This window comes from Gadus morhua, chromosome 16 (assembly GCF_902167405.1).
Source record: "Gadus morhua chromosome 16, gadMor3.0, whole genome shotgun sequence".
Lineage (NCBI taxonomy): Eukaryota > Metazoa > Chordata > Actinopteri > Gadiformes > Gadidae > Gadus > Gadus morhua.
Window position 1 is genome coordinate 12,110,655 of NC_044063.1, and position 23,110 is coordinate 12,133,764.

At 44.6% G+C, this 23,110-nt stretch overlaps 2 protein-coding genes across 2 annotated transcripts; one reads left to right on the forward strand and one right to left on the reverse strand.

The window, feature by feature from the left end:
* Positions 1 to 3,553: 3,553 nt before the first annotated feature.
* On the reverse strand, positions 3,554 to 10,016 carry LOC115561146 (extracellular calcium-sensing receptor-like). The gene is given in 12 exon segments (XM_030380967.1): positions 3,554 to 3,570; positions 4,909 to 4,930; positions 5,393 to 5,496; positions 6,738 to 6,785; positions 6,788 to 7,357; positions 7,449 to 7,572; positions 7,658 to 7,879; positions 8,197 to 8,402; positions 8,695 to 8,990; positions 9,134 to 9,423; positions 9,509 to 9,800; positions 9,922 to 10,016. Coding segments are annotated over 12 exon segments (2,250 nt in total). The 5' UTR covers positions 9,981 to 10,016.
* A 6,975-nt stretch (positions 10,017 to 16,991) lies between these two features.
* On the forward strand, positions 16,992 to 21,159 carry LOC115561737 (extracellular calcium-sensing receptor-like). Its single transcript, XM_030381957.1, has 10 exons — positions 16,992 to 17,226; positions 17,420 to 17,711; positions 17,831 to 17,917; positions 18,038 to 18,307; positions 18,664 to 18,870; positions 19,180 to 19,455; positions 19,705 to 19,876; positions 19,933 to 19,937; positions 20,033 to 20,156; positions 20,249 to 21,159. Exons 1-10 carry the CDS (start codon positions 17,033 to 17,035, stop codon positions 21,157 to 21,159), a joined length of 2,538 nt encoding a protein of 845 aa, XP_030237817.1. The 5' UTR covers positions 16,992 to 17,032.
* Positions 21,160 to 23,110: the final 1,951 nt, after the last annotated feature.

Consider the following 23,110-nt stretch of genomic DNA (forward strand, 5'->3'; position numbering starts at 1 on the left):
GAAGCGTGAGCTCCCCCCATGGGAATGTAGGGACCAAGATATTGTTTTATTTTGTTTTGTTTTGTGCATCTGAGAGGCGGCAGTAGCTCAGGAGGTAGAGCGGGTTGGCTGGTAACCTGAAGGTTGTTGGTTCGATCCCCGGCTCCTCCTAGCTGAGTGTCGAGGTGTCCTTGAGCAAGGCACCTAACCCTGACTGTTGGCTGCCGACGAGCTGGCTGTCGCCTTGCATGGTTGACTCCGCCGTCGGTGTGTGAATGTGTGCGTGAATGGTGAATGTGAGGCAATACTGTAAAGCGCTTTGAGTGGCCGATGGTTAGAAAAGCGCTATATAAATGCAGTCCATTTACATTTACATTTCACCCTTGGCTCTGGGCCTGGTTGCGAAAATGCAGGGTTTATTGTGTTCACCTTTAAAACGAGTGAAAATAACTTGTGACACTGGGAAAATGCTTGGTGGCACTGTGTCAATCGTTGCCCCTGAACGTGAGGCGAGAGAGACTGAGAAAGGGCCCCTGGAGAACTTGAACACTCTGGGCTTTGCTCTACCCCCCCAAGCTTTTTTTCTTTATGGGAGGGGGAGAGAGAGAAGCTGGGATTGCTAGGTCGCACGCTTCTTCTTCCCATCCCTGGGGTGGAAAGAGCGGTTCCTGGCTGCCGCAGCAGCGAAGGAGTGTTTGCCCCATGGCCTTGGGTTCTCTGACCTAGGCTGTTGGTCGGCCTGTGGGCCAGCTGCGTGGGCTGGTCTGTAGGCTTTCTGAGGCCTGGTTCCCCCTTGTTTTCCCCTTTCTGCCGCTGCGGCGGCCGCAAAGCCTGACCTCGCTGGCTGGGGTGGGCGGGGAGCCTGTTTTCGGGGGAAGGCAGAGATCGAAGGCCTCTCCTTCCTGTTTCCTGAGAGTGCAGCATCCATGACCTCGGCTTTATGCGCGTCACTCAGTCCGGAGAGACTGAGCCATAATGCTCTCTCACCCGAGACTGCGAGTCCCATGACTCGGCCACAGCCCTGAACTGCGCCCCGTGAGGAGCGTAGGACCAGATCATTGACGATGCAAATTTCATCCCAGAGGGCAGGGTTGGGTGACCCAGAGTCTAGCTGGCGACCCATTTCCTCTAGGATTTCAGCCTGATATGCAGACAGTAGTGTCATGGCATTGAGCGAGCATACCGACTGCGCTGCATATTTATACATCCTCTGGTAAGTGGAAGCGGTGAGGCGGTCCATCTTACCAAGCAGGGAGATGCCTGAAGAGGCGGAGAGAGAGCGACGGTTTGGGTGGAGGTGGTAAGCCACTGAAGGCTCCACAGCTGGGGGTTCGGCCAGCCCCAGCTCACCCATCCCGTGGATCTCCAGCTTTGAGCAGCCCTTGGTGGGAAGCTTGCTGTTAAATGGGCTGGACCAGTAGCGGCTCATTTCCTTCATGCAGATGGGAACTGCTGGTAAGAGCTTCTTAGAAGGCGGCTGGGCTGGTGGGAGCCTCTTGCCGTCGTATAGGTCTCTCTCTGCCCCTTCAGCATCCGGGGCTGCAGGCCATTGAATGCCTAGTTTTGCAGCGGCCCGTTTGCACACCTCGTACAGGTTACCATCTACCGGTTGTACAGCGTCAGAGGCGCTAGGGGGTCTGGACAGTTGGACCAGAAAAGTGGAGTCGTCCTCCTCCTCCTCAATTCCGTCCATGTCGAGGAGGTCAAAGTTGGCGTCGCCGTCGCCCTCTGCGTCCTCAGCGCCCGGTTCCACCTCGAGAAGTAAATCATCGAATAGCGGGGGCACGAGCGGGGATGCCGCCTCCATCATGTCCGCCCAGCTCGTTGTCGCGTGGGACTGATGGGTGCTCGTTGAGGCAATAACGGGGGCACCCGCCAGGCAGGGATCCTGGTTGGTAGCCACCGTCACCCTTAGCCTCCTTTCCAGAATTTTCTCCGGCATCGATGTGCAGTGAGCGCATGAATGCGGGTCCGCTAGCGAAGCTTGAGCGTGTTTAATGCCCATGCACGCTGTGCACATGGGGTGGGGGTCCCGGCCTGATATGGAGGCCCCACATGACGCGGGGCACAGGCGGGAAACAGCCTCCCTAGCCTTCGGCTCCGACCCTTTGGCGGGGGTGGCGGGCGAAGGCATACCGCAGAGTTCACTCGCCGTGATGCGTTCGTTATACTCCGGGTGTTTTGGCTCAGCCAACAAGCTAATGTGTACTGTGCCGCGGTAAGCACGCCTTGACGCGTTAGCCGATAAGCTACACCGTAAACCAGTGACACCTGTAAACAAATACAGAGTAACCGGAGAAGTAGCTCGCCTTTATGCGGACACTGCCCAGCGGGTGTAGTAATAGATAGCTTCTTACGAAGTTATTACTCAGCCGAACCAGGTTAAAAGCCTACGACTGCGTTCGACGACGGAATCCTTGACGGCCCGTCTGTGAACTGTTAAGCAGTTTAAAGCTAACCTAGATAAGCTGAGGGAGCTTGAGTAGCTTTCTCACGGGAAGGGATCGAGAATGATTTGAGGAGGGCGGGTCGACTGTATAAGTGCAGGGGGCGGGACCCTGCACAGTCCGACCTGTCTGTCAAGGACAGACGTGGGTTCAATTGGAGCTTCCAGTAGTAGATCACGCCTAGGCGATTCCCACAGTGAAACACCGAACAAAGTTAGAAAAAGAACCATATTTATTATTGTTTACTGTTTTCCTCCATATATGCTAGAGCACACAAACATACACGAAATGTTGTGGAGAGAGGAATTGGGCTGATGAAACGTCGGTTTCATGTCCTCCACGGCAAAATACGCCTCACACCAGAGAGGGCAAGCACAGTCATCACTGTATGTGCCATTCTACACAACCTCTGCAAGCGGAGAAACATTCCACAGCCAGACGATGATGATGATGATGACGACGGTGAAGAGGACAATGACCACGATGATGATGATGGCGATCAACATGACAATGAATTTGGCCGTGTGGAACCGAGTGGACTGGCATTAAGGGATCCCTTTGTGAATACACATTTTAGGTAAACACCTTGGCACAAATCAGTCAACACTTGTGTAGTTCGTAACATTTATTTTCTTTTAATTTTTCAATTTTAATTTTTTTTATTGTTTGCTTTCTCTCTCTCTCTCACTAGTCATCATGCGTGTATTCTGCTAACTGCACTATAACTACTTAATAGGAATTCCTTTCTAGCCTAGGCTATTTCCTTGTTTTTCGGTGATTTAGTGGGCTCGTCTGAACAAACAATCACCGCACTGACCGCTTCTATACTCGTGCACGGGAATCTACGTAATCCATAGCAACGGCGCGTCACTCTTAGTTCACTTTTAGTGATTCATCCTTAGTAAGAGTAGGTCTCAGCGGCTTTGTGAATAACTTTTAAGAAAAAACTCCTACGTAAAATGTTTTAGCGCTAGTTAGGAGCACTCCTAGCGGTAAGATAAAATGCTTTGTGAATACGGCCCCAGAATTTGTACTGCAAGAGGCTGTTCAAAGCCCCAGACAACACTCAAATACAAAACACTCTACTCAGTAAAGGCATCTGCTGGTTGTTTAACCCACCTTCAGGATCACACCACGGAGGCATCTGGGAGAGACAAATTAGAACCATCAGACGGATTCTCAGTGCACTGATGCACCAACAAACCCTGGATGAAGAAGGTCTCAACACCTTGCTCTGTGAAGTGGAAGCAATTGTAAATGACAGACCTATCACGGAAGCATCAAATGACCCCTTGGATCTGGAACCACTTACACCAAACCATCTCTTACTGCTTAAGACAAAGCCCTTCTTACCTCCAGGAACGTTCAGTCCAGATGACTGCTATGACAGACGGAGATGGCATCAAGTTCAGTACATGGCAGATCTATTCTGGAAGAGATGGACCAAAGAATACCTACCAGAACTCAAAGAACGTCAAAAGTGGAACAAAACAACAAGAAACTTGGTCAAAGGAGACATTGTGCTCATCATTGATGAAACGGCCCCAAGGAATTCATGGATAATGGGGCAAGTTGTGGAAACCCTGCCAGATTCCAGAGGACATGTGCGGCAAGTGCAAGTTCGGACAAAGACCAACATCCTCTGCAGGCCCATCACCAAGCTTGCCCTGCTCCTTGAGGCTCCAGTTGAAGCCTGAGACCCCCACACACACACACATTTTTTCTTATTGACTATTTTTCCATGGACAATCTTTTTTGATATATTCTTTATATCATCCGTCGAAGAATCAATGTATGTTCTATATCTTTAAAGTACTGTTGTTTTTGGAAATTGTATAATATAAAATAAGTTTTGCTCCATTTGTTTAATTTAATAATTGTCAGTACAATTAGGGGCCGGAATGTTGAAGCCAAATGGTTGATTTCATGATGTATTGAATATTTTGAATTATTATTATATGAATTTTGAGTTGTTTGTTTGTTGATTTATTGTTATTTAAATTATTTATATTACTGCCAACTGGTGGAGGAATAGCACGGTGCATAAATGAACGCCGCCCCTAATTGGATAGGTGAGGACGGCTTCCAATCTATTTCAGCTGGGCCGAATAGAGCTAACAAGGTTCCCTGGCCAAACTGATATGCGCCGGTAGGCGTGCCGAATTGACCACAACAGTTTTCCTTTGATTTAGAGTAATTTATTCCTCTTCTGACAAACAATTTGCTTTTCTTACCGGAGTGGGGCAAAATCGCAATGTGGCCAATTCGGCGCGTCTAGCAGCGCATATATCGGAACCCTTAAGAAACGGGCAGCAAAATCGCAATGTGATCAATTTGGTGCGTCTTGCAGCACATATCCGGGAACCCTTAAGAAACAAAAGTATTGCACTTTTACTTAGAGACTATGGATATGGGCAAATCCAATGTGGCCTCCTTGAGGGTTATGCACCGCCCAAGCAGAGCAAACTCTGTGGCAGATTACCTCTCACGCCAGAGGCGACCCCCTGGGGAATGGAGGGTGCACCCGCAGGTAGTGCAGATTATTGGGATCAGTCTGTGGAGGCCCAGGTAGATCTGTTTGCCTCAGAATGCACAACTCACCATCCTCTATGGTTCTCCTTGGCAGAGACCAGTGCTCTGCTGTGCTCTGCTGGGTCTAAACGCTCTTGCCGTCTCCTTTATGCATTCCCTTAGATCCCCCTGTTAATGCTCACACTTTACAGGGTGAGTTTGTCAGGCCACAGGGTCCTCCTAGTGCCCCCAAGTAGCCAGCGAGGATATGGTTCTCCACACTCCTCAGTCAGTAGAATGGAGAACCGTGGCAGCTCCCAGTGAGGATGGACCTCCTGTTCCAGCTGGAGGGGGAGGTTTGGCATCCGTCTCCGAGCCTCCTTCAACTCGTGGCATGGCCATTAACAGAGGGATCGGTCACTCTTGACTGATCTCGGGCCCTCAATTTGTGAGACCTTGCGGAATACAAGAGCTCCTTCCACGAGAGTGGTGTACGGTAACTGCTGGGCTACGTTCTCTACATAGTGCGGGGGCAGGGAACTAGACCCAGTCTCCTGCCCTTTAAAGGACATACGGCGGTAACTGCAGTATCTTTATGATGCAGACCGGGCTGCCTAAATCATGAAGGTGTACGTGGCGGCCATAGCTTTTAACCATGGCCATATTGGTGGCAGGCCAGTCGGGGCGCATTACTGGGTGGCACAGTTTCTGCATGGTGTCAGAAGACTACACCCTCCTAGGATGAGGCATGCTGCAGCATTGGATCTACCATTGGTCCTGCAGGCCCTGGGAGAGTCACCCTTTGAGCCTATGGCAGGGGTGACTTTGAGAAATGCGTCAATGGAAACTGCTTTTCTTTTAGCAATTACTACAGCGAAGCGCGTGAGAGAATTTCACACGCTACGTAACAATCCTACGTGTCTTCGATGGAAGGCAGACAGCTGGGGTGGTGCATTGGCCGAATATTGCCTTCCTTGAGTCCAGAGGGTGGGGGGGGGGGTCTAGTGCTGGTCAACAGGAAGCAGAGACCTTTTATCCATACATCTGCTTAAAGATAATGCTGGCACCTCTGACACACGTGTTCAGGTCTCACTCTGCTAGAAAGGAGACAAGCAAACAAGAGCTATTTTGCAATTGAAAGTCTCGTCTGTCCTAGGAGCAATATCTTAATGAGGAGTTTCAATTTTATGTATGAATGAAAAGACACAAATTGACTTGTAAAGGAGGAATTTTATATTATACATAAAAATACAAGTGTTCGTAATAGTGTACAAATTACCACGTCATTTAAACAAACAAAGACTCAAACATAGCATTATTTATGGCCGTTAATTATAATAAAGATTATAATGAAAATGATCAATTGAAATGTAAATATATAACATTATTGTAAGTACAGTAGATGAGTCTTTTCCATGCCAATCAACAAAGACCTACACTAAATAAATAATTTGCATGATTCTGAAAGTTACGTTGACTTCTGCATTTTACTTTTTCATGAAAAACAATAAATAATAATTTCTATTTTTTACCCATTAAATGTTTCTTTGTGTTTTTCTCTGGCCTAAACAAAATAATAAAACATTTTGGAAAGAATATACAGATAATCAATCCAAAACTAGAGGCCAAAATGGCAAACACCTCCACAGCTACAGTGAACTTCCCAGGGGAACTGATATAAGCTGGGATAAAAGTTATCCAAACAGCACAGAATATAAACATACTAAATGTGATTAGCTTAGCTTCATTAAAATTGTCAGGTAGTTTTCGGGCTAAAACAGCTAACACAAAACAAAATACGGCAAGGAGCCCGATGTACCCAAGCACAGCCCAGAAACCTAATGCTGAGCCTAATGCACATTCTAGAATTATTTTCTCCTTGTAGACTGTCAGATTTCTATTAGAGTAAGGAGGCTGCAGAACCAGCCAAATAATGCATATCAAAACTTGAACAAATGTAAAAGATACCACAGTCATTCTCTGTTGTGCTAAGCCGAACCATTTGGCTACATTGCTACCTGGGATTGTAGCTTTAAACGCCATCAACACCACTATAGTTTTCCCCAGAACACAAGAGATACAGAGGACAAAGGTGATCCCAAAGGCTGTGTGGCGAAGCATACAGGACCAGTCTGAGGGACGGCCGATGAATGTCAGAGAACACAGGAAACACAGAGTCAAGGAGAAGAGCAGCAGGAAGCTCAGCTCAGAGTTGTTAGCTTTCACTACAGGGGTAAATCTGTGCTTGAATAACACTATGGCTGTAATGATGGTCAAACAGGCTCCTGCTATTGAGCATGCTGACAAAATAATTCCCAAGATCTCATGAAAGGAAAGGAACTCAAGAAGCTTGGGACGACAGAAGTTCTTCTCTGCATTGGGCCAGAACTCATTGGGACAAGGGGAACAATCAGATGAATCTGGGGAAAGATATATAATCAGTCTTTACAATTATTATAATATTATATTTTTCATAATTTCATGCAGAATTTGGAATAAGATTGTTTGTACCAGTAGAATTGCTTATCTCTCCTTCAGCACATGGTACACAGTCATAGCAGCAATACGGCTTTCCCTCCTGGAGAACCTTGCGTTTTCCCGGTGGACAGCTGTCACTGCACACGGACACAGGCACCTGATTCACACATAGACAAACAGCTTTACATGCATTTTGGAAGCAGTTGTATTGAAGGAATCAATGAATAAGGTGTTCTCCCTACCTGTACGCCACCATCTGCCCAACTGATTTCCCTTTTGATATCTAACTTCTGACCAGGAGAAAGGGAATCATCATAATGTCCCACGGTTACGAACTCCAGACCACCGTTCTCATTTCTCTTCCAGTTAATCAGCTCATAGAAGGCCACAGGGTCACCATTGGCATCAAATGAGACGTGGTAACCATTACGAGAGAAATTCACCCTTTTCAACTGATCAAGGACCTGTGTAGAAGAAAAAAGAGTGACAACAGAACAATTAGATCTTTAAGAAATTGACTTAAGTATATTGTACATAGAAGGTGCCACTTTGAACTTTACCTTCTTCAAGGATTTGTTTCAATCATAAGAATAATTGTTATTCACCTGATTTGGCTCAATTTTCATGAATTGATCACATTGTATTTTGGAGTTTATCTTCTTACACACCAAGTAGTGTATAGCGTGTGCTATTGCGTGAACAGCTTTGTACACCAAGGTGCCACTTTGAACTTTACCTTCTTCAAGGATTTGTTTCAATAATAAGAATAATTGTTATTCACCTGATTTGGCTCAATTTTCATGAATTGATCACATTGTATTTTGAAGTTTATCTTCTTACACACCAAGTAGTGTATAGCGTGTGCTATTGCGTAAACAGCTTTGTACACCATGTTTGTGATTCTGAGCTGAGAGGTGTCAGTGAATGGGTTTTTGAGCTTCTGTATATCTTCAGTTCCATCACACACCCTGTCCGCTGAACCAGCACCTTCAAAAAGAGAAACAGGAGTAAATGTTTTGATGATTGATGAAAACACAAAAACATCTAATAAAGTATAATAATATGAAATAAGTATTTTGTTAGCCGGTTAAGCTAATAATGTAATTACTTCTCAAAAGAAGATTCTGTTGTCATAATTTGTTTAGGAATTACCCATTTGTTATAATAAGGAATAATAGTTAATACAAATTAATAATTATAATAATAATCATTCATTATTGTAAGCATTATGATATCAGCACCATTAAAGTAAGTCAATACTATTTCTAAGATTTCTCACTTTTTTCTAGCAGACAGTCGAATGCTCCCTCCCAGAACTCAGAAAGCACGTTTGAAGCAGCCACCTTAGCAGGAGAAAGATCTAGAAGGAATTCCCTAAAACCTGGTATGTTAGATTGCGGAATAGCAAATCCAATCGCTCCTGCACATATGTTAAATCTCTGAACCTCCAAATGGGTTACCCAGGCCTCACTGCCGATCCATTGGCGAGGAAGAGAAGGATGTAAGGTCAGCTCCTCAAGCAGAACCCACATGTCACCAGGAGCTGTAAATGCCACGACAACCTTGGCTGTCGACCTGTAGAGATTTCTAAACATAAATTATATTGTATGATTGTTGCTAAGGTTTTTTAAACATTATATGCCATTAAGCCATCTTGGTTTGTACATTGACATTGTATTTTATAAACTGGACATAATCAGAATAATTAATGTATGAACCTGCGAATCACTTCAGCCACCTGTTGAATCTTGCTCTGTGGATCATATCTATTGATTGTTTCAGAGTATTCCACACATATACCCTCTTTGTGCGCTGCTCGTAAAAAGGACGCCATACCATTGTTGCCATAGTCTGTTCTAGACCGGACAGCACCGATCCAAGTCCAACCAAAATGTTTCACAAGTTTGGCAAGAGCCTCTGCCTGAAACTGGTCACTGGGGACGGTTCGAAAAAAGGTTGGGTATTGCGTCTTGTCAGACAAACATGCACAGGTAGCGAAGTAACTAACCTTGGGAAAAAAATTAACATTACGATGCACTTTTACAAAAGAGAGGCACAGAAATGGCATGAGTTCTGCATAATAAATTAATTACTTGTGGAATGTCAAAGGGCCCGATGATTCGTGATATGCTGATGGTTTGCGTTGATCCAGAATCACCAATAACAGCCAACACCCTTCCCGATTGCGAACACACTTTACTGTTTTTATGCAAAGGTGGGGCATTTGTAAACTGGAAAGCCACCTGCACGGCCATGGGGGTTGAGGCACAAGAATCATGGATTTTATAACCAAGCGCGACCCCCGGCAGAAGATCTGTGCTGTTGTTAATCTCGTCTATGGCAAAGGCCATTGCACGAGAGAAGCGCAGTTCCCGGTAGTCCATGCTGTAAACAAATAGAACATTTTCAAGATACAAAAGAAATACTTTCATCAGGGTATATTTAATTTGGTTTCAAAATTAAAAAAAACACCAAACCCCTTTATTTTCTTCTTTGACTAACTCACCTTCCTGTGCATTTGAGAGGCTCTGGAGGGCTGGGGTAGTTTTTCTTCACTGTTTTCATGTAGTAATGTATTTGAAATATGCCCCCAATAATGTAATCCCCTCTCTGTGTAAATGCAGCTTGCTGAGGGATACCCCGAAGCCAACAATCAACAGAATCAGTAGCATTGTCTGTATTAGCAGTAGCCTCTGTACTCATTATTAGACCACCCGCAGATTTATATATAGAAAGCACAAAACATAGCAAAAAAAAAAACAAGGTCAAGCTTGTTGTAAGAAAAACTGCAACCAAGCCACCCATCCTTAAAATGAGGATGCTAGTGCTCACTAGGTGTTACAATTAGAATATATAAATGATCAGATAGGTGCTGCCCTCTTTTTGCATTACGTCAGATTCTGCACACAGGAGTAATCCCAACTGCTACCACTAGATTTGAATCATTCAAAAACAGAATGATCCATAGGTAGTGGTATTAGAAGCCTTTGAAGTTCAACATTCTCAACAGGCTGCTATTTCCACATGGAAAATACAATGTGCATGAAACTTTGTATCCATGCACCATTCCTCACGATGGACAACTTTCAAGGTGTAACCCATTTAGTCAGACCATTTCGATGAAATGCAATTGCCACAACTCAACCAAACGATTGAGGTGGTAAATGCTGCAAACTTGGCATTCATGTACCATTACACTGTGGGACTATACTGTATGGTCTTTAGTTTATATCAATAAGGCCAAAGAGAGCAGTGATATCGTTCCAACACAGGCTGGTCCTTAAAGGGGTACACACATCATTTTTCAAAAGTCTGTTTTGAAGGTGGATTTTGGAAACTGTATTTTTAGAAATACGGTTAGTTATTATATTGATAATGGGGGGCTCCGCAGCCGGTGCTCTGCAGCCATTGCTCCGAGGCCTGAGCTCCACGGCCTGAGCTCCATGGCCTGAGCTCCATGGCCTGAGCTCCGCGGTATTGGGAACTCCCTCTCTGTGATCATCCTTGCTCAGTCTCAAATGTTGCAGCCAGAGCATGAAGGGAGAGAGCTTGGGGACACAAACGATGCGGCACTTCAGGCCTTTGGTCTGATGTCTGGGGAGCTTGGCCGCTTGATGTCCATCCTTGTAGTGACACGACGTCAGGTGTGGCTTGAGCAGGTGCCTATGTCTGATGATTGTAGGAAGATGCTATGGAAACTTCCTGATGCGCCAGGCTAGTTGTTTGGGCCAGAGGCAGAAAGGGCTTTGGAACGCAAGAAGCAATCATAGCAGGCTTCAAAGGCCTGTGGACCCCAGAGTAGGAGCATGGGACCCCCTGCTCAGCGCCCCGGAAAACATGGCACATGGGACCCACAACGCTCCCGTCACCTAAACCCACCGCTGCAGCCCTGGCAACAGAGCAGCCAGGTTGCTGTAGGCAGCTGGTGTTAGCCCGGAGACGAGTAGCCTCCATTTTGCCGGTCCCAGCGGGTAAAAGGGCACAACCACCACCTCCCCCAAGCCCCTGTATTACCCTCGTGGCACACTCTGTGGTGGAAAGGTTTTCAGAGCAGCACCTGAATACTTGGCAGCCCATTCCCAAGCTACATGGGTTTTGAACATGATGTCCCAGGGTTACAGGTTGCAGTTCCGCCGTCGGCCACCAGCACCCACAGGGGTCAGGGTGACCTCGGTCGCAGACCTCGTCAGGGCCTTGCGTTTGTAAAAGGAGACAGCCACCCTCTTGGACAAAAAAGCCATCACAGTGGTTAAACCACATACACAGAGTGATGGGTTATACTCAACGTATTTTCTGTTTTTTATGTGCAACCTCCTCAAGCCTATACTAGACTTGACCAACTGTCTTGGATGCATCGTAAAATCTACGTACTTCAGGTTATCACTCCAAGAGAGTGGTTTACCTCCATAGATCTCCGGCCCGCGATGCTTACTTTTACATTCCCCTTCACCCTGAACGCAGAAAGTTTCTCTACTTTGCCTTTCAATGCAAACCAGTTTGCAGTCCTTCAATCGGCATGTCCCTGGCTCCTCGCATGATTTCAAGATGCATGAGGTCAACCTTGCCATCACTGTGCCTGACAAAATTCCCCCTTGTATCGACGACTGGCTTATTTGTGCCCCCTCGCTCTGGAAGGCAGAGTAAACGACATCCAGGGTCCTCCCTGATTTCTAGGACATGCTGGACATGTCTGTAAACTGGGAAAATACCTTGTTACACCCAATACCGCAGACCACCTTTATCGGCTTGTGTCTGGACTGCTTCTGTGTTGATGCAGGCAGCAGGCCTGCCCGACTGTGGAATGGGTGGAGAGGATACAAGGCCTACTACAATCTGTCAACCTTGGGGCAAGTTTGACCATCCAGACATGGTTCATGCTGCCTGGGGAAGCTAACAGCGGCCTCAGCAATCGCACAAGTAGGCCTGCTGCATCTACGGCCTCAACATGGAGCCTCGTCTACACAGATGGGTCATGATCGGGGACACTCGCAAGTGACCTGTGGAGTGAGAGCAGATTTCTGCTGCATGGTGTTCATCTCGGCTCAGTCCCAGCGAGGCAAGAGGCGTTGACAACAGATGCCTCATCCCAAGGTTTGGGGGCGGTATGGCAAAGGAGGTCAGTCCAGGGGGTTTGGTGCCCTCAGTGGAGAGGGCAGCACATCGATGGCCTAGAACTCCGGACTGTCTACTTGGCGCTGAAGCACTTCTTGCCTTGTCTCAGGAGCAAGCATGTGGTCGTCCGCACAGACAACAACTCAGCGGTGTTTCATATCAACCATCAAGGAGGGACCAGGTCACTGGAGTCCCTGAGGGGAGCTTAGGGACTATGGATTTGGGCACAATCCCTGGTTGGCCTCCTTGAGGGCGATGCACCTCCCAGGCAGAGCAAACTCTCTGGCAGATTACCTCCCATGCCAGAGGCAACCCCCTGGGGATTGGAGGCTGCACCCGCAGGTAGTGCAGATGATTTAGGATCTGTAAGGGGAGGCCCAGGTAAATCTGTTCGCCTCAGAATGCACAACTCACCATCCCCCATGGTTCTTCTTGGCAGAGACCAGTGCTACGCTTGGGATAGACGCTCTCGCCAACATCTGGCTGAGGGGTCTCCTTTATGCATTCCCTCGGATCCCCCTGATAATGTTCACATTTCACAGGGGGAGTTTGTCAGGCCACAGGGTACTCCTAGTAGCCCCCAAGTGGCCAGCGAGTATATGGTTCTCTGCACTCCTCAGTTTGGAGGACGGAGGACTGGGCAGCTCCCAGTGAGGATGGACCTCTTGTCTTAGCTGGAGGGGAAGGTTTGGCATCCGTCTCATAGCCTCCTTGAACTCTTGGTATGGCCATTGACAGGGATCGGTCACTCTTGATTGACCTCGGGCCCTTAATTTGTGAGGCCTTGCGGAATGCAAGAGCTCCTTCCACGAGAGTGGAACTCCTGGGCTGCATTCACTACATGGTACGGGGACAGGGAGTTAGACCCAGTCCCCTGCCCTTTACAGGACATAACGTGTTAGCTGCAGTATCTTTTTGATGCAGGCCAGGCTGCCTCTAACCTTGAAGGTGTACGTGGCGGCCAATGTTGCCATGTATAAACCATGGCAACATTGGTGGCAGGCCAGTCGGGCGCAATACTGGGTGGCACAGTTTCTGCATGGTGCCAGGAGCGAATGCTGGCACCTCTGACACACCATTTAGGTTAACATTTCCTTAATTAACCTAAAACATATTGTCCAGCAACATAAGTGTTAAAGTACATTCAATAATATCCAACGAACAATACCACTCATTTCCACATAACAATTAAACATTGTAATTTAAATTTTTGCTATTCAACTGCATATAAAATAGAAAATAAAAACCTGAGGGCTTAATAAAAAACCTACGCTCCTTTAAAATTAAGAGCTGAACTTAACAATAAAAAAATGATATGACTGTGCTAAACTTATCGCTCTTGCTCAGTGTGAGAAATGAGCTCTAGCTTCTCCTGCCAGGGCTTTAAATCTGGGCTGGAGTGGTGTCAGGGCCATTCTCATGCACATCTGTAGGTGCTCATCAGTGAGCTTGTTACGATATTCATTTTTTATTATGTTCATTGTGGAGAAAGCGGCCTCACAGCTGTATGTTGAGCCACACATGGTCAGGATGTGCAGGGCTACCTTCCTCAGACCTGGGTAGGCTGTCTCAGATACCAGTTGGAGCCAGAAATTGGCCGGGTCAGTTCTTTGGAAATGCTCTTTCAGCGCCACATCTGCTTGCAGATCTACCAGTTGCATTTGTAGAGGCCCAGCGTTTGCCCACCTGAAGAGCTGTTTGACTTCCTGTGTGAATCCCCTCATATCTGTAATCAGGAATGGGTTCTGGATGAACAGGGTGAGCTGCTGTCCAAAGCTGAAGCTGTCAAAACGCTTGCTGAAGTTGACAATCAGCTTGTCAACAAAGTCAACAAAAGGAGTCTGATCTCTCTCACCCTGGACCTCCTTCACTGTTGGGAAGTTTGCACACTCTCCCTGCAGGTCTTCTTTGAAAACCTCAAGTTTCCTCTGGAAGGAGCGGACAGCTGTCATGAGGTCACCAATTGAACTGTCCTTGCCCTGTAGCTTCAGGTTCAGTCCATTCAGATGAGAAGTGATATCAACCAAAAAAGCCACAATGTGCATCTTCCTCTCATCTTCTAAAAAAAGAGAAAAGGGTTTTGCTTTCTGGCTCTTCAGCTGTGCCAAGAAAGCTGAGATCTCTTTTCGAATGGACCAAAAGCGCTCCAGCACCCTGCCTTTGCTGAGCCATCTAACATCATTGTGGAGCAGGAGCTCATCATAATCGGCATCAACTTCTCGGAGGAATTCCCTTAGCATGCGATGTTGATAGGATGAAGATGCCCGGAGAAAGTTGATCATTCTCATCATTGTGGTCATCACCTCAGCATACTCATCTGACAGGGCAGCACACAGGACTGATTGATGTATGATGCAATGGTAAGAGATGAGGTCGGGATTGTCCTCTTTCATTCTTGCCACTGCTCCTTTCTCTCTCCCTACCATGGCAGGAGCTCCATCTGTGGTTATTGAAACCACTTGTTTGGGGTCTATTCGCCTCTTCCTCAGCATCTCCTTTATGGCCAAGTAGATATCCTCTCCTCTTGTGCTGGTCTTCAGGGCTGTTAATCCTAACAGGTCTTCTTGGAACATCTTCTTGTCCTTGTTCAGGAACCTGAATGATGAATGAAATGAAATAATGGTGTATTAAATGAATGATCGAATGAATGAATGGAATGATTTAATTAAATGAATTACATTAATTAAATGAAGGAATGGATGAACTGACACAATTGAACAACTCACCTCACACAAACAAGCAGCTGAGCATTGTCAGTCACATCAGTAGACTCATCTGCTGCCAAACTCACACAGGGTGCTTTTTGAATGGCCTCATACAGCTGTGCTAGCACATCCTGGGATAATGCTTCACTCCTTCTTGTGGCTGTTCGTGCTGACAGAGGTATTTGCTTGATTTTCTCACACATGTCCTGTTTTGTTTTCCCTCGAGCAAAGTTTCAGCCACGGCACTCATGCACTCCTTCACAACCTCTGCATCGGTGAAAGCTTTTTTATTCTGACCCAAAATCCATGCTACTCGGAATGAACACTCGTTTGCTCGTTGTTAGGCAGTGAATGAATAAGTCAACATGTTTGTAGATCGGGCATATTGGGCTTTAAGATCCTTAATTTTTTGTGCACGCACTTCGGATTTGAGAGGGTAATTTATGTCGAATTCTTTGTGCTTCGTTTCGTAGTGGCGTTTTACATTGCTGCTTTTGACGAGCGCCACCGTCTCGGAGCAGATCAGGCACACAGGCTTAGAGCTGCATGCAGGCAGAATGAACATAAATAAGTCTGTCCACTCCTCTTTAAAAGCTCTGTTCTCACAATCTACCTTTCTCTTCTTAGAGCACGCCATCGTTCTCTTGAACTGCATTGAAGCTTTCTCTCTCAACTGAAGGCACTCTTTTCTTCTGCCAATTTTGCAGCGCTTGCGTGCACCAGTCGCACAGCTCGTAGGGCAGACTATCATCTGATTGGCTACTGGCATTATAAGGTTTAAACAAAAACATAGCCTAGCATAATGTTATAGTTAATTGAATGTATTTAACAGGTTTATAAAAGTCACCCAAACATTAGTTGTTAAAATCTCTTGGTCAAAATGATATATATAAAAAAAAAAAAAGATATCGCATTATTAACATTATTGTTGCAATTGTGTCTCGGTCCGGAGAGGACGTCAGTTGGGTCCGGACCCCGACCGCGGTCCACCTATTGCCGACCCCCGGTCTAATGGATTGTGCACTAAACTGCAAACTAGACATCCAACAGCATGACATATTACATTATATTATAAAGTGAAATACTACTTGATGATAAGTTTCAGCTTCCTCCTAAGGTTACCAATATAATTTGTCAAAATCAATAAAATAATTTGTGCCATTTTGCCAAAGAGATTTTGTGTACACGCCTGCCACGAATGTAAACAATAGTTCTTCCTATTTTGTCCTTGTGATAAGACATTTTGTTGAGTATTTTAATTGTGATTCACTGTTATGTTAATGATCCGTACTGACCGATGCAGATCGGTCAGTTTTAGGTCAACTTTCAGGGAAGCCAAGAGATGTAATGATGGTTTATCATCCATACCGGTATTGTCCATTAAGAATACTGCCTCCACCTTGTGGACATAATACAGTATACCCAGCATGAACAATTGCGACTGAATCAATGGCTGACTGCACAAACTCATACAGCTTATGCAAACCATATTTTGGTGTATGTTGTTGTGACATATTAATCCTACGGCCATATATTAACAAGTCGGTTGACATTGGAAAGGCTTGGAATACAGTTACATCATTGGGATGAAAAAAACATAACTATATTATTCTTCTATTTTGTCATCTACAATGGGAGGTTTAAAAATTCAAACTATGACTTAAGTTGACAAAGGGGTGGATCTTGTGCCTTCTATAAATTTAGGTTGCTTTGGGCAGAGCACTTGTTGAAATAGGCCATAGGGAGAGTGACGAGATGACGGCCTTGCTAGTCAGATACATTGTATGTTTATGCTTAGTGATGTTGCTCTCTCTTTCATTATGTCCTGTCTCGTCCGTTTATTCTTCCTCTTGTCAGTTGCAGGAACCGTTTAGTCTTAATGGCATTTATAAACAGGGAGACATTGTGCTGGGGGGTCTATTTGAGACCCATTATACCTCCATCTTCCCCAAATCCTTTTTCACCTCCAAACCACAGCAGCCCATCTGCCAGGAGTGAGAATAAGTATATGTTTAACTGTTATAATGATTGTCATTATGACAATAGGAATAAATTCCTATGATTTTAAAATGACTATGATTAGTATTATGATTATGATTTTAGCTGTGAAGCATAATTATTATCAATATTGTGATTATTTTTTAATTGTTATTACTTTATGTGTTTTGTAATTATTGTTGCTGGTAGTTTTGACATTCAAGGGTTCAGGTATTCCCAGACCATGCTGTTTGCAATAGATGAGATCAATCGGAGCGACAGTCTTCTGCCAAACGTGACACTGGGATACAGACTCCATGATAACTGTGTCTCACTTGGAGTTGCCTTTCGAGCTGCCTTTTCATTGGCCAGTGGCAAAGAGGTGATGTTTGACCAGGCCGCAAGCTGTAGAGGAACCCCTGTGGTAGGGATTGTGGGTGACTCCAGGTCAACTAATACTATTGCCATTTCCAGTGTTTTAGGTTTGTTCAAAATGCCCATGGTAAGTTTTCAACCTTTGCTCCAATCCCATTACTATTTTGTTTTTCGATCATGTTATGAATATAAATGTGTTGTATTGTTGAAGTGAACACCTTATGTATGCCCTGTATGTTTTCGCAGGTGAGTTACTTTGCCACATGTTCCTGCCTCAGTGACAGGCAACGATTCCCATCTTTTTTTAGAACTATCCCAAGTGATGCGTTTCAGGTGAACCAAAAGAGAGAGAGCTTTAAGTTGTCATAATTTAATAAATGATGATATTACACAGCGTTCTCATAATTTTGTCATGCATGTGTAGAATCTTTATTGATTACTTAACCCAACCAGGTGCGAGCTATGCTCCAGATTCTGAAGCGGTTTGGCTGGACCTGGATTGGCCTGCTTGTCAGTGATGATGACTATGGTCTCAATGTAGCCCGATCCTTCCAGTCAGAGCTGGCCCAGTCTGGTGAAGGCTGTCTGGCTTATCTAGAGGTTCTGCCGTGGGGAAACAACCCTGGTGAACTTCAAAGGATTGTTGGCATAATGAAGAAATCAACTTCTCGTGTGGTCATTGTTTTCGCACATGAGAATCACATGTTGAACCTCTTGGGAGAGGTTAGGACGCAATTCTTTATTGCCAGAAAAATGTACCTTACTTTGCTCTACCAACCACAATTAGCAACTATCCAATGACAATCATCATAAAAAATACAAATTAGTTGGCATTGTGCCATATTAAAGTTTACAAATGTTCAACAGTTGTTCTTAAAAACACAGCAGTGTAACTATCTAAAGAATAAGTTACATTTTGATGATGAATAATGAACAAAAACACAAAATTTAGCTAAAAGAGTGATAAGCAATATTTACCATTGCTTTACCATATTTACAAAATACGTGTTGACACAATACATAGTTAGGCCTATCACACAGCGAAGAAGCTTTTAACTTTTACTCCTTTCAATACACAGGTGGTAAGGCAGAACGTTACAGGCCTCCAGTGGATGGCCAGTGAAGCCTGGACTGCCACCACTGTGCTCCAGATCCCCAGCTACATGCCTTTCCTTGCAGGCACTCTGGGTATTGCCATCCGCCGGGGAGAGATACCAGGACTTAGGGACTTCCTACTGAGAATACGCCCTGACAATGACACACTCAGCAGCAAGGACAATAACATAGTAAATATATATATTTTACTCAAAAAATAATGTTATAATGTAATATATTACGTTATATTCTTTGGTGTGCTATTTTATATTGTTAACAAAAAAATATTAAACCAATAAACGCAAGGTTAGCCGTAAAATTGTTTCCATATGTTCATCATTTTATCATGTCATTATATTTCCAATAAACTGTTTACAATGTACATAACCCAGCCATTATGTTCAGTTATTTTTCCAAATAAACTAGGAGATCAACATGTTTCAACATTGAGCAATGAGTAGCACTCTTCAGTCCCTCAAATGACTAAACATGTTTCTTAGGTGCAGCAGTTTTGGGAGGAGACGTTCCAGTGTAGATTCCCGCCTTCACCACCCAAATGGACCGATGAAGGGGGGAGACTGTGCACAGGTCAGGAGAACCTGGCAACAGTAAAGACAGAGTTCCTGGATGTTTCAAACCTCAGGCCAGAATATAATGTGTACAAGGCGGTATATGCCATGGCACATGCCCTCCATGACATGCTGAAGTGTGTTCCAGGGAGTGGACCTTTTGTCGGACAAACCTGTGCCAGTTTACAGAGACTAGAGCCATGGCAGGTTTGGTGAAATTTTGTGCCACTATGTAACCAGAGATTTCCCATCGTCAAAAATTCTTTATTCTTATTTTTGTTAACAATGATCTGAATCATAATCTAGTAACTGATTATTAGTAATAATAAACGAAAAACAATAGTTTTTACACATATTTGAGCTGACCTTTTTTACAATTCCAAACTGGCACCAAAAGCTATAATTTGTATCTTTATAGTTCATAGTTTAACAATATAATTTGTGATTTATTTCCAGCTAGTTTATTACTTGGATAGGATCAACTTTACCACATCTTTTGGTGATCAAGTATCATTTGATGAGAATGGGGACGCATTACCGATCTATGATGTAATGAACTGGCTTTGGCTCCCAGACGGTAGCACATTCGTTCAGAATGTTGGTGTTGTCAAGGAGACCGCCGCCAAAGGTGGAGAAACCACACTCAAAGAAGACATCATATTCTGGAATTTCGTTCCCAAAAAGGTCTGGTCTGCCAAGCAAACTATTATCTATCTAACAACTGTTGAAATAGTCAAATTAAGGGCTTTCTAAATGAATTGTAAATGTTATATTTAATCTTCAGCCACCTCGATCAGTGTGTAGTGAGAGCTGTCCCCCAGGCACCCGCATGGCCAGGAGGAAGAATGAGCCTGACTGCTGCTTCGACTGCATCCCTTGTTCAGAAGGAGAAATTAGCAATATGACAGGTTGGTGTACCATGTAACATCTAATAATGTCATTTATCCTATGGGAAAATGTAACCTTTCTCCAGTTTACATTTATGCCGTATTTTTCATAGACTCAACAGAATGCCTGAGTTGTCCAGAAGACTTCTGGTCAAGCCCTCAGCGTGACGTTTGTGTGCCACAAATGATAGAGTTCCTCTCCTACGATGACCCCTTGGGCATGTCCTTAACAACGGCCTCTTTGATAGGAACACTCAACTGTGCAATTGTGCTAGGAATCTTCACACATCATCGGACCACACCAGTGGTTAGAGCCAACAACTCAGAGCTCAGCTTCCTCATTCTGCTGTCACTCAAACTATGCTTCTTGTGCTCCTTGCTTTTTATTGGTCAACCAAGGCTGTGGACGTGTCAATTGAGGCATGCAGCCTTTGGGATCAGCTTTGTGCTGTGTGTTTCTTGTATCCTGGTGAAGACCATGGTTGTTCTGGCGGTATTTAAGGCCTCCAAACCAGTTGGTGGCAGTAGTCTGAAGTGGTTTGGGGCAGTTCAACAGAGAGGGACTGTTGTATTTCTGACATTAATTCAAGCGGCAATATGCACAACCTGGCTTGTGTCGTCCTCACCAGCACCTCATAAAAACACACAATATCACAATGACAGGATAGTAGTTGAGTGTGTAGTGGGGTCCAGAGTTGGATTCGGAGTATTACTGGGCTATATTGGATTACTGGCTATTCTCAGCTTCTTGCTTGCATTCTTGGCACGCAATCTGCCAGATAACTTCAATGAGGCCAAGTTTATCACCTTCAGCATGCTAGTCTTTTGTGCTGTTTGGATAGCCTTTATCCCCGCTTATATCAACTCCCCTGGTAAATCTGCAGATGCTGTGGAGGTGTTTGCCATTCTAGCTTCTAGTTTTGGGCTGTTATGGGCCTTATTCGGACCAAAGTGTTTCATAATCCTGCTTAGACCTGAAAGAAACACTAAGAAAGCTATAATGGGACGAGGTGTCCCGAAATAATATAAACGATAGCCTTCTTTTGAATCAATTGATTACGTGAATGTTTGAAGGAAAATGTAGACTACTTTACCTGCATTCTATGAAACATTTTATTTTCTCCCCCAGTTAAAACAGTAACATAATAAAGTAATTATATGTCAAAATTATTCGTTGTGCTGATTTTACCAAAGAGCATTTTGTCACAAATGTAAACAATAGTTGTTTTGCCCTTGTGATTAAAGTAAGTCAATACTATTTCTAAGATTTCTCACTTTTTTCTTGGAGACAGTTGAATGCACCCTCCCAGAACTCAGAAAGCACGTTTGAAGCAGCCACCTTAGCAGGAGAAAGATCTAGAAGGAATTCCCTAAAACCTGGTATGTTGGATGCGGAATAGCAAATCCAATCGCTCCTGCACATATGTTAAATCTCTGAACCTCCAAATGGGTTACCCAGGCCTCACTGCCGATCCATTGGCGAGGAAGAGAAGGATGTAAGGTCAGCTCCTCAAGCAGAACCCACGTGTCACCAGGAGCTGTAAATGCCACGACAACCTTGGCTGTCGACCTGTAGAGATTTCTAAACATAAATTATGTTGTATGGTTGTTGCTAAGGTTTTTTAAACATTATATGCCATTAAGCCATCTTGGTTTGTACATTGACATTGTATTTTATGAACTGGACATAATCAGAATAATTAATGTATGAACCTGCGATTCACTTCAGCCACCTATTGAATCTTGCTCTGTGGATCATATAGATTGTTTCAGAGTATTCCACACATATACCCTCTTTGTGCGCTGCTCGTAAAAAGGACGCCATACCATTGTTTCCATAGTCTGTTCTAGACCGGACAGCACCGATCCAAGTCCAACCAAAATGTTTCACAAGTTTGGCAAGAGCCTCTGCCTGAAACTTGTCACTGGGGACGGTTCGAAAAAAGGTTGGGTATTGCGTCTTTTCAGACAAACATGCACAGGTAGCGAAGTAACTAACCTTGGGAAAAAAATTAACATTACGATGCACTTTTACAAAAGAGAGGCACAGAAATGGCATGAGTTCTGCATAATAAATTAAATACTTGTGGAATGTCAAAGGGCCCGATGATTCGTGATATGCTGATGGTTTGCGTTGATCCAGAATCACCAATAACAGCCAACACCCTTCCCGATTGCGAACACACTTCACTGTTATTATACAAAGGTGGGGCATTTGTAAACTGGAAAGCCACCTGCACGGCCATGGGGGTTGAGGCACAAGAATCATGTATTTTATAACCAAGCGCGACCCCCGGAAGAAGATCTGTGCTGTTGTTGATCTCATCGATGGCAAAGGCCATTGCACGAGAGAAGCGCAGTTTCACCAAACACCAAACCCCTTTATTTTCTTCTTTGACTAACTCACCTTCCTGTGCATTTGAGAGGCTCTGGAGGGCTGGGGTAGTTTTTCTTCACTGTTTTCATGTAGTAATGTATTTGGAATGTGCCCCCAATAATGTAATCCCCTCTCTGTGTAAATGCAGCTTGCTGAGGGATACCCCGAAGCCAACAATCAACAGAATCAGTAGCATTGTTTGTATTAGCAGTAGCCTCTGTACTCATTATTAGACCACCCGCAGATTTATATATAGAAAGCACAAAACATAGCAAAAAAAAAACAAGGTCAAGCTTCTTGTAAGAAAAACTGCAACCAAGCCACCCATCCTTGAAATGAGGATGCTAGTGCTCACTAGTTGTTACAATTGGAATATATAAATGATCAGATAGGTGCTGCCCTCTTTTTGCATTACGTCAGATTCTGCGCACAGGAGTAATCCCAACTGCTACTAGATTTGAATCATTCAAAAACAGAATGATCCATAGGTAGTGGTATTAGAAGCCTTTGAAGTTCAACATTCTCAACAGGCTGCTATTTCCACATGGAAAATACAATGTGCATGAAACTTTGTATCCATGCACCATTCCTCACGATG

What these genes read in the sequence shown, in the direction of transcription:
- LOC115561737 (XM_030381957.1), top strand. Translation starts at nt 17,033, where the DNA reads ATGTTGCTCTCTCTTTCATTATGTCCTGTCTCGTCCGTTTATTCTTCC. An exon ending in TGTTGAACCTCTTGGGAGAG is followed by an intron (nt 18,308 to 18,663) that starts GTTAGGACGCAA and finishes TTCAATACACAG; the next exon opens with GTGGTAAGGCAGAACGTTAC. An exon ending in AGAAATTAGCAATATGACAG is followed by an intron (nt 20,157 to 20,248) that starts GTTGGTGTACCA and finishes TATTTTTCATAG; the next exon opens with ACTCAACAGAATGCCTGAGT.